This window comes from Mizuhopecten yessoensis, unplaced genomic scaffold (genome assembly GCF_002113885.1).
Source record: "Mizuhopecten yessoensis strain PY_sf001 unplaced genomic scaffold, ASM211388v2 scaffold1633, whole genome shotgun sequence".
In the NCBI taxonomy this organism is placed as follows: Eukaryota; Metazoa; Mollusca; class Bivalvia; order Pectinida; family Pectinidae; genus Mizuhopecten; species Mizuhopecten yessoensis.
The window spans coordinates 45,905-62,918 of record NW_018404144.1 but is presented as its reverse complement, the minus strand read 5'-3'; the positions used below and the strand labels follow the sequence as shown (position 1 = coordinate 62,918).

The 17,014-nt window shown below is 37.9% G+C and overlaps 1 protein-coding gene across 3 annotated transcripts in view; it reads left to right on the top strand.

The window, feature by feature from the left end:
- The window catches only part of LOC110466271 (major facilitator superfamily domain-containing protein 6-like protein A), a 62,217-nt gene that overhangs the window by 39,785 nt on the left and 5,418 nt on the right, over window positions 1–17,014 (top strand). Inside the window, exons 1-3 of one of the 3 annotated variants that reach the window (XM_021522681.1) lie at window positions 2,522–2,944; window positions 3,046–3,162; window positions 6,250–7,848. In XM_021522681.1, the coding sequence (XP_021378356.1) occupies window positions 3,057–3,162; window positions 6,250–7,848 (1,705 nt within the window). In that variant the 5' untranslated portion in view covers window positions 2,522–2,944; window positions 3,046–3,056. Of the gene's footprint in view, window positions 1–2,521; window positions 3,163–6,249; window positions 7,849–17,014 lie in introns of those variants that run through there. The other 2 variants (XM_021522674.1, XM_021522690.1) reach the window with 2 other exon arrangements.

The window sequence follows — 17,014 nt, the reverse complement described above, 5'->3', positions numbered from 1 at the left end:
ACATTTACTTGTCCCGGGGTTTAGACATTTACTTGTCCCGGTGTATACAAATGTAGGTACTGACTTGTCCCGGGGTATAGATATTTACTTGTCCCGGGATATAGACATTGACTTGTCCCGGGGTATAGATATTTACTTGTCCCGGTGTTTACAAATGTAGGTATTGACTTGTCCCGGGGTATAGACATTCACTCGTCCCGGGATATAGACATTGACTTGTCCCGGGTTATAGACATCGACTTATCCCGGGGTATAGACATTTACTTGTCCCGGGATATAGACATCTACTTGTCCTGGGGTATAGACATTTACTTGTCCCGGGGTATAGATATTTACTTGTCCTTGGGTATAGACATTTACTTGTCCCGGGGTATAGACATTTACTTGTCCCGGGGTTTAGACATTTACTTGTCCCGGTGTATACAAATGTAGGTACTGACTTGTCCCGGGGTATAGATATTTACTTGTCCCGGGATATAGACATTGACTTGTCCCGGGGTATAGATATTTACTTGTCCCGGTGTTTACAAATGTAGGTATTGACTTGTCCCGGGGTATAGACATTCACTCGTCCCGGGATATAGACATTTACTTGTCCCGGGGTATAGACATTTACTTGTCCCAGGGTTTAGACACTTACTTGTCCCGGGGTATACAAATGTAGGTATTGACTTGTATCGGGATATAGACATTGACTTGTAACGGGATATAGACATCGACTTGTACCGGGTTGTAGGCATTTACCTGCACCGGGATATAGACACTGACGTGTCGGGGGTTATAGACAACGATTTGTCCCGGGCTATATACACGACTCGTTCCGGAGTATAGACATACGGTATATTGACATTGACATTAAGAATTACCTTAATGTAACCAGATCAACATGAGTATCCATAAGTTAATAAGATACGCTTTTTGGTTCTTGTGTATCAACAGCATAGTCCCGTACTCATGCAAACAATTCAAATGTCGATGGTAGAGCTTTTAGAAATGAACCATTCCATAATTTAATTACAGCATATTTCGTACTTTCGTATTTTATCTAAACATTTCAAAATCATAATAAAAAGAACATGATGATTAAATCTCCAAAGAATCATAAAACAATTTAAGTGTAAAGTATAGGGCTTGACGAACCAGGATAGTACAACCATAGAAATCGCTGTTTAAGAATCAAGTGTGCCATAGAAATCTGAATTATAGCAATATTATACAAATAAATCAAAAGCAAGTTTAAAACGTACACCAATACAATAACTCGCTACCCAGTATTAGTACTCAATCACTGCCCTATCCAGAGGCCGTTTATCGGAATCGCTGTCCTAGGGCTTTAGTCCATTACACAGAAAGTCGTAATTTGGTTGGAGGTATAACTGTTACTGTAAGATACATTCGGAGTGTTCTCATTACAGGAACCTTTTACGATTGGAAAAACGTAATATCTATTAAATTACAACATTAAATTTCTATAATGTTTCAATTATTTATGAGTGGTTAAAATCAAATGAGTCCATTAAAGGAGAAACAGCTTCTATCGACGCGTAATCAAGTGGGGTATGCGATGTGGTGTAGATATTTATTAGAAATGCATGTTGTTCTTACTTACTGCATAGTCAACCTAATTTGGTACTAACAACGGTCGCCCTTATAGCATATTCTTTCATGCTGTTTGGTTCTGTTATCAAAATGCACCTGATGTATTTAAACCTGTTAATAAAGTTATTGACGAGGAAAGGGGAATGCGTGTTATTTCACGTAAGAAAAGAGAACAAAGTTTCTAGGAATTGTCCTGGTACTAACAAGACATATATTGCTACCGTATTGGGTTTTGATACACACAGTATCTGCATCAGTGATGGAATAGCTGTGTTCTGTGAAATGCCTCGGGTGAGAGGGAATTACAGCACATCAATATAGATATATAGTATGTGGGCTTAAACAGCATTCATCTCATAGCTCTCCGGCCTCTATATCAGTATAGGCAGCTTACACGTGACAAAACAGCACGTGATTTACAGTAATCAAACATTACGTGACGTTTGAGGTTATATTGGAATGCTTATTTAATTATTTAATAGTTGAAATTCAAATAGAAATTCCAAACGACTCACACTTCAGGCGTTCGGTTTTTTAAGTCTTCTATATCCGTACAAGTCATGTCTGTGATTTGACTAAATTTTCTATAAATGTTCGTTGTGGATTACAAACGTCAAAGTCTATTACATTTTGTAATAAATACCAAATGGAAGAGTTGAATTATAATCTTATGAAATTCCTGTGCACATCTTTGACTTCAGTGTGCATGAAGCTATTATGGAATCAATATCTCTGATGCGTCAGACAGGCTGTTCGCTACTAAGCTTAGTCTCGGTTCCAACGAGCAATGACATGATTACAATCTAGAAAAAATAGCGAGTAGCGGAACCGGAAATAGCTATATTGTAATAACGACATTAAAAGGAATTCTCTTTGAACCCTGAGCTTAAATCTCAATACTATAATGCTTCTGGGAGCAGATGGTCTTATCTGTGATTCTGGATTCGCTGGGACTTTAAATTTCCTAAATGTTTTCCGGGACAAGATTAAAATCACAAAAATGCATAACAACAAGTGTCCATTCCCATGTTTCATTTGTAAGGTTCCGTAGCAGCTATCAACACTAGTCGATGTTCCGAGATCTGTAAAGCCGATTGTTCACGTGGACCTAGGAACGTGTGCTGTAGGAATTTCACCGGATCTAACGAAACTAGGAGTGAACGGTGATATAGGTGGCGCCACCACCAATGTCCTGAGTAAAACATTCCCGGATTAAGTCGTGTTTCTTATTGCTCTCATTGTGCATATATGATTATTTCTTTGTTGAAAAGAAAAGACATACAGTTAACATATACATTTTGTTGATTTCACACTTCACAATATATTGCTAAGACGTAGTACTAGGGTATGGTTGTTCGCACTCGGACTTAACCGTCAGTATATGTATCAGTGACTTTTAAAGTTGTATTGGAGTTCGAGTTTCAAACCTGTGCGATTTAATTTCAGATTAACCGGAAATGTCCGACTCGAGTGAAGCAAGTAAAGACGTCATCAGGGCAAAATGGTACGACGTGAACCGGAAGTTACTTCCCGTAAAGATGTTTTACTTCTTCACACTTGCAGGTAAGTCAAAAACCGAAAGTCGTAAAAGGGTTTTATTTCTGATTACTGTCCTTTGATTTGGCATATATTTAACTAAAAATATATACAGCATTCACAAAAGTATTAAAAATAGTTTGCATGACGTAGAATGGGTTACATTTTCCGTCAGACAATCAAGTCTTTCAACTGTTTTGAACGAGCGACATTTGTTGTCTACCAAATTCTATATAATCGTCACCACAACTAAATGTTAAGTTACATCATGCCAGGAACTAAACGGTATTAAACCCGAGGAGCATAACCATTAACCATTTGTAAATGTTACTTCTGTTAATCGTAATGACGACTGACGTCCTTAGCAAAGACACAGGATTCACAATAAATCAAGCTTATAACGACAATAGACAGCCACGCTTTTGTTTTCAGACGTGGAGTTAGTCAAATGTTTCCAAAATGTGCATCCGTGATTTTTTTTTACTTCTTCTGGAACAGAACAGAAAAACAGTTGACGTCATAAGTGTATTGACCTAAGCTATAGAAATGAATGTTGCGGTTTTTCCACAAAGTTCAAATGTTCATGGATAATTGCTTCAAACTTGTTTGCTAGACCAGGCTAATACTGTATTCCCTAGTTTTGGATTTCGACTCGAGGACAGGACATCTCTGTCGCAGCAATATTTTCGAAGACGTCAGTTTACACATGTTCTATTAAATAAATTAAAAATATATCAGTTAGGATAATTTTTCGCATACTGTTTTTCATATCAGTGTTACGAAGTGCATCTCTATTCAGACTAGATGTCTCATGCTCTGTTTAAACGTTTGTTTGACATATAAAAGATGAAACGTTTACTGGTACAATTGACACTAAACCAGAACATCATTATAAATGTCACACAATGCAGTAACACTGCATTTTACTGTGCTATCTCTTCGTATCTGGAATAATTACAAAGTTATTTATCGTCGGCCTAACAGTTCTATAATCTAAACATAAATCAAACTCCCACAGAACTCCGTTATGTCTAGATTAACAATGACTGCGCCAAGTCATGTCAATATGACCTTTTACTGCACATCTCATGGATTGTTAATTTATCAACTTTATGTGGAACATGTATTGTAAAATATTTGAACGAGATCCGTGTGTTAAATATACTGTCGAATAGGATTCTATTGAAATAAATTAGTATACTCTTTATTCTTGCATTCTTGTAATTCGATTACCTTCACTAAGGCATATAACAGATGCTGGTATTAAATTATACAGCTAGGTGGACTAGAGATTGAATTAAATGAAATTTCTTGTTAATTAAAACGAACGATTATGGCGATGTCACCAGCGATAGGGACAGTGTGGACATGACACATTGTGTCTGTGGTATTGTTTCAGCACTCCCATCATGGGATACTTCCCTCCGTTTCTGTTATATTTCATGACACATTGTGTCTGTGGTATTGTTTCAGCACTCCCATCATGGGATACTTCCCTCCGTTTCTGTTATATTTCATGACACATTGTGTCTGTGGTATTGTTTCAGCACTCCCATCATGGGATACTTCCCTCCGTTTCTGTTATATTTCATGACACATTGTGTCTGTGGTATTGTTTCAGCACTCCCATCATGGGATACTTCCCTCCGTTTCTGTTATATTTCATGACACATTGTGTCTGTGGTATTGTTTCAGCACTCCCATCATGGGATACTTCCCTCCGTTTCTGTTATATTTCATGACACATTGTGTCTGTGGTATTGTTTCAGCACTCCCATCATGGGATACTTCCCTCCGTTTCTGTTATATTTCATGACACATTGTGTCTGTGGTATTGTTTCAGCACTCCCATCATNGGGATACTTCCCTCTGTTTCAGCACTCCCATCATGGGATACTTCCCTCTGTTTCAGCACTCCCATCACGGGATACTTCCCTCTGTTTCAGCTCTCCCATCATGGGATACTTCCCTCTGTTTCAGCACTCCCATCACGGGATACGTCCCTCTGTTTCAGCACTCCCATCACGGGATACTTCCCTTTTGTTTCAGCACTCCCATCACGGGATACTTCCCTCTGTTTCAGCACTCCCATCATGGGAACTCTCCTCTGTTTCAGCACTCCCATCATGGGATACTCTCCTCTGTTTCAGCACTCCTATCATGGGAACTCTCCTCTGTTTCAGCACTCCTATCATGGGAACTCTCCTCTGTTTCAGCACTCCCATCATGGGAAACTCTCCTCTGTTTCAGCACTCCCATCATGGGAACTCTCCTCTGTTTCTGTTATATTTTCGGGAGAAAAAGATGTTCGATGGACTATAATGTGAATCATCGATCAATATTCGTTAGATAAAGATGAGGTATGGGTGGAGATGACAGGAACGGGCGATAGGAATGTAGTAATACATGAAGGGTGATAGGGGCGGGGTTATAGGGAAGGGGTAAAAGGGGAGGGGATGGGGCGTTGGGGATTGGGAAATAGGGGAGGTAATGGGGAGGGGCTTTAGGGAAAGGCTGTTAGGTAAGGGTATTAGGCCAGGGGAAATAGGGTTTTGTTTAAAGCAAGAGGTAATAGGGAGAGAATAGGGGAGATGTTATAGGGGAGGAGTTGAAGAGGGGAGGTTATGCGTTAAGGAAGAGGAGGTTGTTATATACTTAAATGGCTAAGTACTAACAACCCCGAATCATTCGACAACTTTGACATTTGCGCATCCGTAGTACTGCCATCAAATTCAATTTCATTCCTTTTTGGAAGTTTTTATTTTAGTGAGATCAAGTGTGAACTTAAATACCCGATCTGCTGTTTAAAGTATCTCTAATAATACCTTCTAGTGCTAACATATACTTGCCTACTTCATGTAGTAGGTTTGTAGTAGATACCTGTACCATGACTTAATTACATGCAACGTTATGTTTCCAAATATACCTTAAGACACTTACTAAAGTTGCTGAAACTAAGAGCGCCGAAAGTACATTGTCCGTGCAATTCTCAAAATTGAAACTAAGAATGTAAATACATTGTACTAGGGGAACAGCTTAAAGGCAGGCGACGTAACACTGTCTCTGTGAGTTTCATTAGTGCTGTTTATAATGAACTGATTGATTGTTTTACAGGTATGGGCTGTCTGTACCCCTTTGTGACCCTCTACATGAAGCATGTCGGACTCACCTCACGGGAAGTCGGTATTATATACGGAATGATGCCGTTCATTGGTTATTTAGTTAGACCAATTATTGGCAATCTTGCTGACAGAATCCAGAAACATAAACTGATATTGATCACGTGTTGTTTGCTGAATGGCGTCTTCCATCTTCTGTTGCTACTCGTACCGGAAAAGGGAATTTATAAACATTCCGTAAAAATGAAAACCATAATTCATTGTAATCAATTTAATTCATACATTCATGATTGTATTCCTAAGCATTTTGAAAATGACGTCCATTGTCCAACATTGTTTACGAATTACGTTCAGATTGATTTTAAGAAATATCGGACAGCAAAATTGACGTCACTTGATGGCAAAATGGATACGGGAAATTTTTGGCCTTCGTTTTCATGGATGGAAAGTCACGGCATCAAGTGTTCCTTAGATTGTAAAACTGGAAGTGGGAATTCAAAACCGGAAGTTGGATTTTGTGGGTCTCCTGGAAACAAGCAACAACAACAACGATGCAAGGATTATGTGCTGAATTTAAATCATAATGACAATTTAGGCATATCCTTATCACAGATATATCTGTCGTTAAGAAAAGATACTTCCGGCGAAGTTATCATAGAAAAGGATACAAATTGTGCCAACTTCCTCCTGAGTAACCTGACGTACAACAGTGACAGTTACTTCAACATGAACTGTGCTGTAGATATGGAACTTTCGTGTAACGTCACGTGTACGGACGTGACCAATCAGCCCTGTCTTCACATGGAGAAAATTGACACGGGAGAAATGACCTTGACCTTCTGGCTTTTCCTTCTTCTCTTTTTCCTTGGTAACGTGTCAGAGGCGCCGATATTAGGACTCGGGGACGCAATAACTCAAAACATTCTTGGTGGTGAAAAACGTAATTTGTGGGGTAAACAAAAATTATGGGGTACACTAGGATTCGCTGTTTTTGCTGTTACTTCTGCCATTTTGGTTGATCTGTTGAGCACCGATACAAGCACCAACTACAATTTCTCATTTTATATTTTCGTATTTCTGCTTACAGTAGCAGCGGCTGTGTCATGTCTTCTCCCAATAGACCGAAATATTCTGTGTATAAATTTCTCTCGGAATTTAAGTGTATTCCTGGATCATCCGAACATAGTTATGTTTCTACTTGCACTGACTTGTCTTGGGTTTATGCTTGGCGCGTGCGAAACATTTTTGTTTTGGTATTTACAAGATCACCTTGGAAACACGCTGCTTATTGTTCCCGGGGCGACACTTCTCATCAGCTGTATGGTTGAAACCGTCTTTTTATTCGCATCTGGTCCTATTATTCTTAAACTGGGCCATCTTAACTGTATATATCTTGGATTTGTGTCGTTTGGGATACGATTTCTATGCTACTCTTTCCTTACCAACGCCTGGCAGATTCTGGCTGTGGAAATACTGTACGGACTCAACATGGGCCTCGTTCTGGCTGCAGCCACCTCCTACAGTAGTATATTGGCACCCCCAGGGACGGCCCCGACACTTCAGGCAGTAATACGTGGCTGCCACTTTGGATGTGGTAATTATTTTCCTTTCGTTATTTATACCATATGTGTAGTTATGTTGTTGTTACAATTTTCGTACATGTTATAAGGTACAGCTGACATACAGCGAAACTTTTAAAATATCGCTTGCTAGTTCGATATCAGGGTTATCAAGTGATTACATCCAATTGTTACTGGCAAGTTATTTATTTAGATTTGAGAATTTTGCTCTTCAGCGAATCAATTCAATACATCACACAGTGCAAAGAGATTGCAGTATACTAAGACATGGTACATATAATCATTAGACCATTTTGTCATATAACCATTACATATAATCACTGAAGTATGGTTCCTTGATCTAAAAGTGTTTGCTGTAATAGGAATGCCAACTGGACAACGGCAAATTCAAGGAAGCGCGCTGAAAGCAGTTCAATACTAATATTTACCATTTTTGGAATCTGTTCATCTCCTCAAAAAATTCAAATACACTTATTATTATTCAGCATTTAGTCAAAATAATATATGTATCGTGTATGCTTGTTCAATGAATAGAACAGCCATTGCCCGGGGAGGGTCAGTGGTTTCCAACATCACAATTACGACGTCATAATTATGATGACGTCAATAATCGGTCCATGGCATTCATATAGGCTATGAATGCCAACTGAATGTGGTAGGGTTATATAGTGGCAATGCCTTACGATGGTGAAAACAGATACTAAAAACAAAGATTCAATCTATGACAGCAGAGGTACTATATGTATACTCCTTGGATCTATCCTGTTCTGGCACGTTTAGTTTAGCATCGGTCACATCAGTGTTTGTCTTCTTCAGTCTGTGTCACTGACTTTCATCTTTATTTAATTGGCAATAGGCAACAATGCCTTTGTGCTTTACACACACTTAAGCATGACAATGACATAATGGCAATAATAAGTACATATTTACATGAATTTTATAGCAGCAAAATAACACATTTACAAGGAACATATTCATTCACAATAGTAAGCATTAACACATGTAGGATGCAATAGACTTTAACAAAAAATTAATGCGAAGCGAAGGATGCAAGGAATTAATTTGATTTACAAATTAAACAAAATTCCATGTCTAATTTCATTTGCTTTGTAAATAAACATAGCTAGATTTCTAATAATAAAATTGTTTTCTGAAGAAACAAGTTCAACAAATTTGTCCATATTTGGTCTACAGTAATAAGTTTTTTTCAAAAATTTGATCTAATTTCAGAGTATAACGGGCATTCCATAACAAAATGATATTCATCTTCAATTTAAGTACACGCACTACAACATCGCATTTCTGCAGGTATTGGGTTAGGTCTATGTCATCTCCCTGTTTAATCTATGGGCAGATATTCGAAGCGCTGTTAAAGATTTTCTAAAAATTTTAACGTTTACTATATCAAGATATTTCTTATAACCAAACTCATTTGATAAACGTATATAACATCTTGCTCTTGGCGAGTCAACAAGAGCTCTATGCCAATCCTGTATAAAAATATCCCTCACTCTGGTCTGAAATAATTCTAAAAATACTTTTTCATCTCCAACTCCTTGTTCAATCCATACATATCCGAAACCACAAGTACATAATAAATTTTTCACTAACTTTGCCCAATTTATCACACGTGACGTTTCCGCTCGTGTATAAAGCTCACCATAGACTGACTGGACTAAAACGTTCTTCTGTTTATGAGCAATTTTAAGGGGAAGACAACCCAGTTCTCCATAAACAAAATTGTTTTGCGTAGATTTAACTCCAAGTAACCGCTTACAAAATTTCAAGTGTAGTTTTTCTATCGCCATCGCCACCCCAAACTTCACATCCGTAACTCAATACAGGCCATACTATTTTATCAAACAAACCATACAAATGTTTTGGTGTTAAATTTATTAAATTTTTGTAACTGTTTTTCTAATTGAAATAAAGATTTCGAGCCTTGGCCCGATAAAGTTAATTGGGCTTCAGAAAACGACCCACCTGGAGTAAAAGCAACCCCTAAAAAGGAAAACTTCTTAACTATCTGCATCTCATCCTCACCCAAGTAAAACCTTAAATGTTCTGGTAATCTTCCTCCTTTCCTGAACACCATCACTTTAGATTTTTCCACATTAATTTTCAATTTCCACCGTTTACAAAAGTCGTTCAAAATATTCAATCCGTTTTGTAAACCGACACTGGAGCTAGCTATCAGAGTGATATCGTTAGCATACAATAGTATGAATAATTTTTAAAATCCAACTGTTACACCCTCATACCCATTCATAATTAACTTGTGCTCAAGATCATTTATATGCATAGCAAACAAAACTGGGGATAAACTTTCACCTTGTTTTACCCCGGTTATGCATTCATACTCTTCTGATATTTCATTTTTAATTTTAACTCTAGCTTTAACAGAATCATACATTGATTTCACAATATCAAGCATCTTACCTCTGATTCCTAATTTAATTAACTTCAACCACAGATTATCTCGTACTACATAATCGAAAGCTTTCGAAAAATCTACAAAAGTACAGTATAACGTTTTTTTGCTATTAACAAAACATGAAATTAAACCATGTAAAATAAATATATTATCGACTGTACTATGACCAGCTCTAAAACCGGCTTGTGCATCTACATACACACTATATTTTTCAGCCCATTTTGTTAACCGACTATATAAAATCTTCGTTAATAGTTTCCCAACTACACTTAATAAAGTAACGCCTCTGTAATTACCGACCTCTGATTTCTTACCTTTCTTATGAATAGGTATTACATAACCTTCTGACCAAAGAGTGGGGAATTCCCCCTATCTAAAAATAGCATTGAATAAAACATCGAAATGCGGTAATAAAATGTTACGCCCCGACTCAAAAACTCATTTTAACACTAAATCAGGCCCCGCACTTTTCCCGTTTTTAAGCTGTCCTAAAGCTTCATTAATTTCTCCTCTAGTAATATTATCATTGAGCTCATCAAACATTACTTGTAGTTCATCATTCAAATATCTGTCAACAAAGTTTACGACATCCTCATCGGGCGTGAAAAAGGGATCATCCAGGTTGTTAATAGAACTGAAAAACTTTGCGAATTCATCAACACTTATATTTGAATTAGAACCTTTCAAGCATGATTCTTTCAGTAACTTCCAATACTCTTTGGAATTACTGGCTCTAAATTATAATAATTTTGACGTCTTTGCAGCGTCATACTTTAAACGGCATTTCCTTACCTCTTTTTTAAACTCGTTCCTCGCCTTTACCATATGAACTCCATTCTCATCAGAACTGACCCGTCGGTACAAATTCAATTTGTCGAAAAACAATGACCTTATCTCCCGATATTACTCTTCCTTTCATGATTGATTTTATAATTATTATTAGACCTATAATGAGTGACTTTTGACATGATTGGGTCAGCTGCTTTACACAGGGCTTCGTTAAATTTCTCTACAGCCTTATTTAAATTGCCCATTTCTTCTTCAGAATTATCAATTTATGTAGTCATTTGAAGTAATATAGTGACTGACATTCATCATTACGTAAATTTTGAATGTAGAAGTCTGACATCTCTGGTTTCCACCTGTAATATTTTTGTTGTATAGCGGTAAACCGAGGGCCCTAGGGCTCACATGTGTTATATTCGTAGATAACGAAAACGAAATTGTCATATGATCACTGTATATGTTTGGCAAACCGACCTCGAAAAGAGGAAATAAAGGGAACAAACCTGGTGACGTCAAACATAATCAATTAAACTTTTCCAACGCTCGTTCATAAAAGTGAAATTGCCGATTCCAGCATCCTTACCAATCCTGCCATTTACAATTCTCAGACCTGACATTTTACAGAAATCAAGAAGTTTATGACCGTTTTCATTCACTCGAGCTAGGTCTAATGAAAGACGAGGTACAACATCATCAGCACTCTCACCCGTAATGTAATCACTATAGTCCCCCTCTAAATCATCAGCACTCTCACCCGTTCTGGCGTTCATATCACCAACAACTATAAAATCACAAGTATCGGCGTTTGTATTTATAATATTTAAATATAGGTCATACAAGCGGTCAAGTGTATCAACATTTGTGAATGACCTTCTGCTGGAGTTTACTGGCAGTATATAACACAAAAATAGGTAAACATCATTTTCAAAACCGAAGTAATCTTTAGACAATTTAAGAATAATTATGTCGTCAGAATGAGATATTGTGTCTCTTACATAAATAATTAATCCACCAGAGTCTCGTTTAGTGTTTTTTACATATTCTGTTCTATTTAAAGGAAAACATGTAAAATCTGTAACATCCATCTCCCGTAATGTAGACGACCACGTCTCAATACAAAAGAATGTCATTTACAAGGAAAGGGTTTTCAAAGAAATCACTGTTGAGCTTGTTACTTCGCTAAGTAACTAAACCCTGTGAGTTTAAATACACAAGTTTGATACCAACGTTCTTGCCCACGTGTGCGCACATGCACCCCTCGCATTCCTAATCACTGTCCGATGCTCCGCCTCCTGTTGCCGCCATTGGTCCACTCGACCAATCACTTGCTGCCCGTCGCTGTAGTACTCTACTCCACTCAGGTAGCGAATCCCTCACCACCGTGCCGTTCACAATCAACTTCGCTGGAAATACAATCTTCGCTTCATTCTTACTCCTTTTTGCCATCCTTAGATCCTCTAGCTGTCTGAATTTCTCTGGGATAATCTCTTCCTATACCGAAACCTGTATCTTTAAGTGCTTTTACCTCAGACATGATTTTCTCGGTGTAATTGTAATCACGGAAACCTGCTATAAGTGGGCGTGGCTTTAACTTGACCTGTCCATCACCACTTCCACGTGCACGCGCAGGCTTGACTGTTATCGCCGTCACTAATCTTCAGATTATTTTTAATAAAATTGCGAACCACTTCAGGACCATTTTCACCCTCTGAGTATGAAATTCCATAAAACAGCAAATTGTTTCGTCTGCTTCTCGCCTCCAAGCCTATAGCTCTATACTCCACATATTTCATTCTGTCCTCTAAATTACCGATATCCTCCTGAATATTCTCAATGTCATCTAATGCCGTGTCTGCTTGTTTACTAACCTTACTCAAGGTGTTCTCAATCCCGTCCAGTTTCATTAGTTTCCCCATCATTAAGCTTAACTTTTCATCCACCGATAGAGACTCAAACTTTGACAAATCCAAACCAGTGTCCACTCTGCCACCCCCTGTGCTATTTCTTTGTCGTTTGGACTTGACCGTTGTAAAATCATCGTGGCCATTTTGTTCACCTGTCTCGCTGGGTAGCTCTTGTCCGTGTCGAGAGAAATCAAAAGTTCCACATTCACCGTGTCGGTAACTGGACTGAGATCCTCTTCCACCTCTCACACGACATCCCTGCCTTCTACCACTCATTTTCTGGACGTTTTTAGTCACTTTAATACAGATTATTAAAGAAAATTTACAAGAGCTGATCTAATGTGTTGTCACTGCCATGTACCGTGACGTCATCATCAAAAAATTCAAATACACTTATTATTATTCAGCATTTAGTCAAAATAATATATGTATCGTGTATGCTTGTTCAATTAATAGAACAGCCATTGCCCGGGGAGGGTCAGTGGTTTCCAACATCACAATTACGACGTCATAATTATGATAACGTCAATAATCGGTCCATGGCATTCATATAGGCTATGAATGCCAACTGAATGTGGTAGGGTTATATAGTGGCAATACCATACGATGGTAAAAACAGATACTAAAAACAAAGATTCAATCTATGACAGCAGAGGTACTATATGTATACTCCTTGGATCTATCCTGTTCTGGCACGTTTAGTTTAGCATCGGTCACATCAGTGTTTGTCTTCTTTAGTCTGTGTCACTGACTTTCATCAATGTCGCTAAAATATAGTGTAACTGTTGTCAAATCCTAGTCACATCAATGTTTGTCTTCTTCAGTTAGTGAAATGCGGTCCACTAACTTTGTCATACGCGGGGCCGCGTTAAAGCAGTACTTTCCTCCGGAACTCTCAACGGATGTTCTTGGCACGGCCCATTTTTTTCATGAATGGTTTTCAAATTTGTTCCTATGTATATCAACAATGACGTCATACTTGCCTTTGATCTGTTTTTGCCACGTAACAAATATGGGGACGCGTCCATATTTATACTAACTGGGCGATATCAATATTTGGGTTGCATTTCTGCTATTAGAAACAACTGAACTGAAGTCTTGTTCGATAGCAGATTAAAAACGCTAGTTGTGTCACGTGATTATATTTTGCCGCCTTTTCCTGTTAGTCTATTTGACGCTTTAAATTTGCAGTTTGCTTTATATAACAGTTTTAAATCGTTCAGGTGACAAAGATTGCTGCTTTGTCGGTATCATTTGACGACACACACACCAACTTCAGCGAAATGCAGAGAACTTCCGTTTCCATGACTGATAATAAATTTTATTTGGCGTAAACATACAAACTAAATGGAATTTTAACTATGTATAAATTCTGTACATTGTAGACAACCTATATGCGTATACACCAGTAACACAACGATCCCATGTACACGCCGAGGTTAAGTCGTCACTGTGGGCTGTCACAGCAACCCGCCCAGTTAAAGTGTAGGGATAGTAGCTTTGACAGAAAATGGGGGCCGTGCATATCAAGATGTATTAGAGTTCATACAATAGCCCCTTGATAAATATACAACCTGTGTTGTACACACGGCAAGCTGTCGTTCCAATGGCCACAGAGAAGAGTTTCAAGTTTGTAACGACATACATTTTTACGTGGCCTTAAATCCAGTTTTTTCGGCAGAGCCATTTGAGATCGTTTGGAGATTGCTTCCGAGTAATTGAGAAACCCCTCGCGTCATTTGAATCCTGCATCACAGACTGGATGTTGATTAAGAATGCGGTTTATATAGAATGCGAACTAGGTTTTAGATTCGGAATGTTTGCTCTGATGGAGCCGGAAATCGTTGATCATATGGGCTCAGACGTTAAATATTTATAATCTACAAAATTACAGACATCTCGTTTGTCGATAAAGCCTTTATTACGTTATCTCTACTCTCCTTCATCTATGTTATAATCTTCTTATTTCGAAGTTAAGTCGATGTTTCGTTTTGGTTTCGTTTCCATTTTAATCCACGCGCAAGATTGTAATCCTGTGGTTTTAATAGTGATAGTATCGCAGGAATTGAATTATCTCGTGTCAAATAGATTTGTATTTGAAATATGTGCGGCACGAGGCATTGGTATGATCGACAACTAGTAGTGTGTGTATCATAAAAGCACCTTGATGTTTTAAACAGACGGAGTGTTGTGCCTGTAAGTAAATACGTTACCATGTTTGCTGGTAATTTGTGGATTTCTGCACCATGGATCGGAATACATAAACTTATCTATAAGTCGTGATCGATATATTGACACCTCTGAGCAAGTCTAGCAATATTGAAAACAGTTGGATAGTTTGAATTGATGTACTAGAATCCTTAAATACTAGTAGTATTTCATTTCATTTCCATTTATACATGGTTGGCTTTCCATTTCACTCTAAAAGTAACCGAATCATTCTATTAATGATAAAATGTCCCTGTGTATTAACTACATCCAAAAATGTGTTATAGGTGTCATTTTTAATAAGACCGCAAAAAAAAAACCCAGAGAAAAATGATTTTGAAGTCTTGGATTTTTTTTTATCTAAGCATGCCTCAAGAAAATTGTGTTAAAATAAAAACAGTCGTTTCAAAAACAGAAGTATGGTTTAAAAATTAAAAATTAAATGTTTTTCGAAATAGCCTCCATGTCAACTTACATCACTTGGTCTGAAACCCTCCAATATTAGGAAAAATTCAATGATTACTCCTGGTAGAATCGAAGAAGTAGTTTGAAAGGTAAACGGAATATTTAGCAACATATCCCAACACGGTCACCATAGCGACGATCCTTAATTCGGAACCACTAAAAGTATCAACACTGTGTCGGCTACCATTTCTGTAATCTCTACTTAGTCTCAGCAGATCTAGACTCACACACAGAATACGAGATTGAAAATGACATTTGATCTACATTATCACTTTATCCTTTCCGACAAGTTTCATATGAGACACATGTGGAATTCGATAGAGTCCTCTTTTTTGGATTTCGGACCAACTTGAAAAATAACAACACTTTGTAATCATTAATAAAGAACGTTTTCTGGTGACTTACTGAAAGCCATTCGTACCTCAAATGGTACATAAACCTGCTGTCTGAGGCCTGTCAGCTGATATTTCCCCTGGTTAGGTCAAACGTGTTCATAGCCATCTCCAATCATCCCCCTCCTTCTGACCCCCTCCTCCGTGTCTATCTTGGTCGTTCCTCTCAACACCTATACTGTTCACCTGAAAACAACTTTTTGTAATATTTTGCTAGTTATTGATTGTTATTTTGTTCTGTTTACTATAAAAGTGAATGTTTTTCGCGTACAGAAATGTTCGCTTAAAGACCCTGTAAACTTACACTCTGTATCTTGGTGTGGAAATTTTGGCAGTGGAAATAGTTCTGAAATTTATATATTCTAATTATCAACATTATTTAACCTCTAAACAAATATTCGCCTGTGGATATTTTTGCGCTTATTTACCTGCCGCGACAAACGTGGAGATTACCACACCGCAAAAATGTCCACTTTTACGGTACGTTAATGGCAAAGTTGGTCCGGGTAATGGTTTAAGGCGGGGCAAAGGGATTACATTGTCATGGACATAATAGAATCAATTCTTCAACCGTTTTTAATTGACTGTCCATGTCAGTGTACATTTGCCCTTTACATTGACACCGCGGTCTTGTTATTTATTTCCATAGTTTTTATGAAGATATAAAGTTTAGAAACAGAAACCAGACAACAGTCTGCCATTATTGAAGCTGCCTCCATCACGTATGAGTCACGCTGCTGGTTTTTTTTATGTTTTGTACACTTTAAGATCCGGAGTATTCTATTCTACCAAACACGTACTCAGCTATTCTACTGCTGATTTGCATTGGAAGTTCTGTAGATCGTATAGCTCGGGCAGCCATTGATCATCTGGTCCAGATCTACGTAGGTGATATGTCTTCCCTCGGTATTATTCGGCACCCTTTAACAAATGTCCCGGAACAGTTCCAAGGTTAAAGTTGTATTGATTTTTACGGTTTAAATTGGGGGGG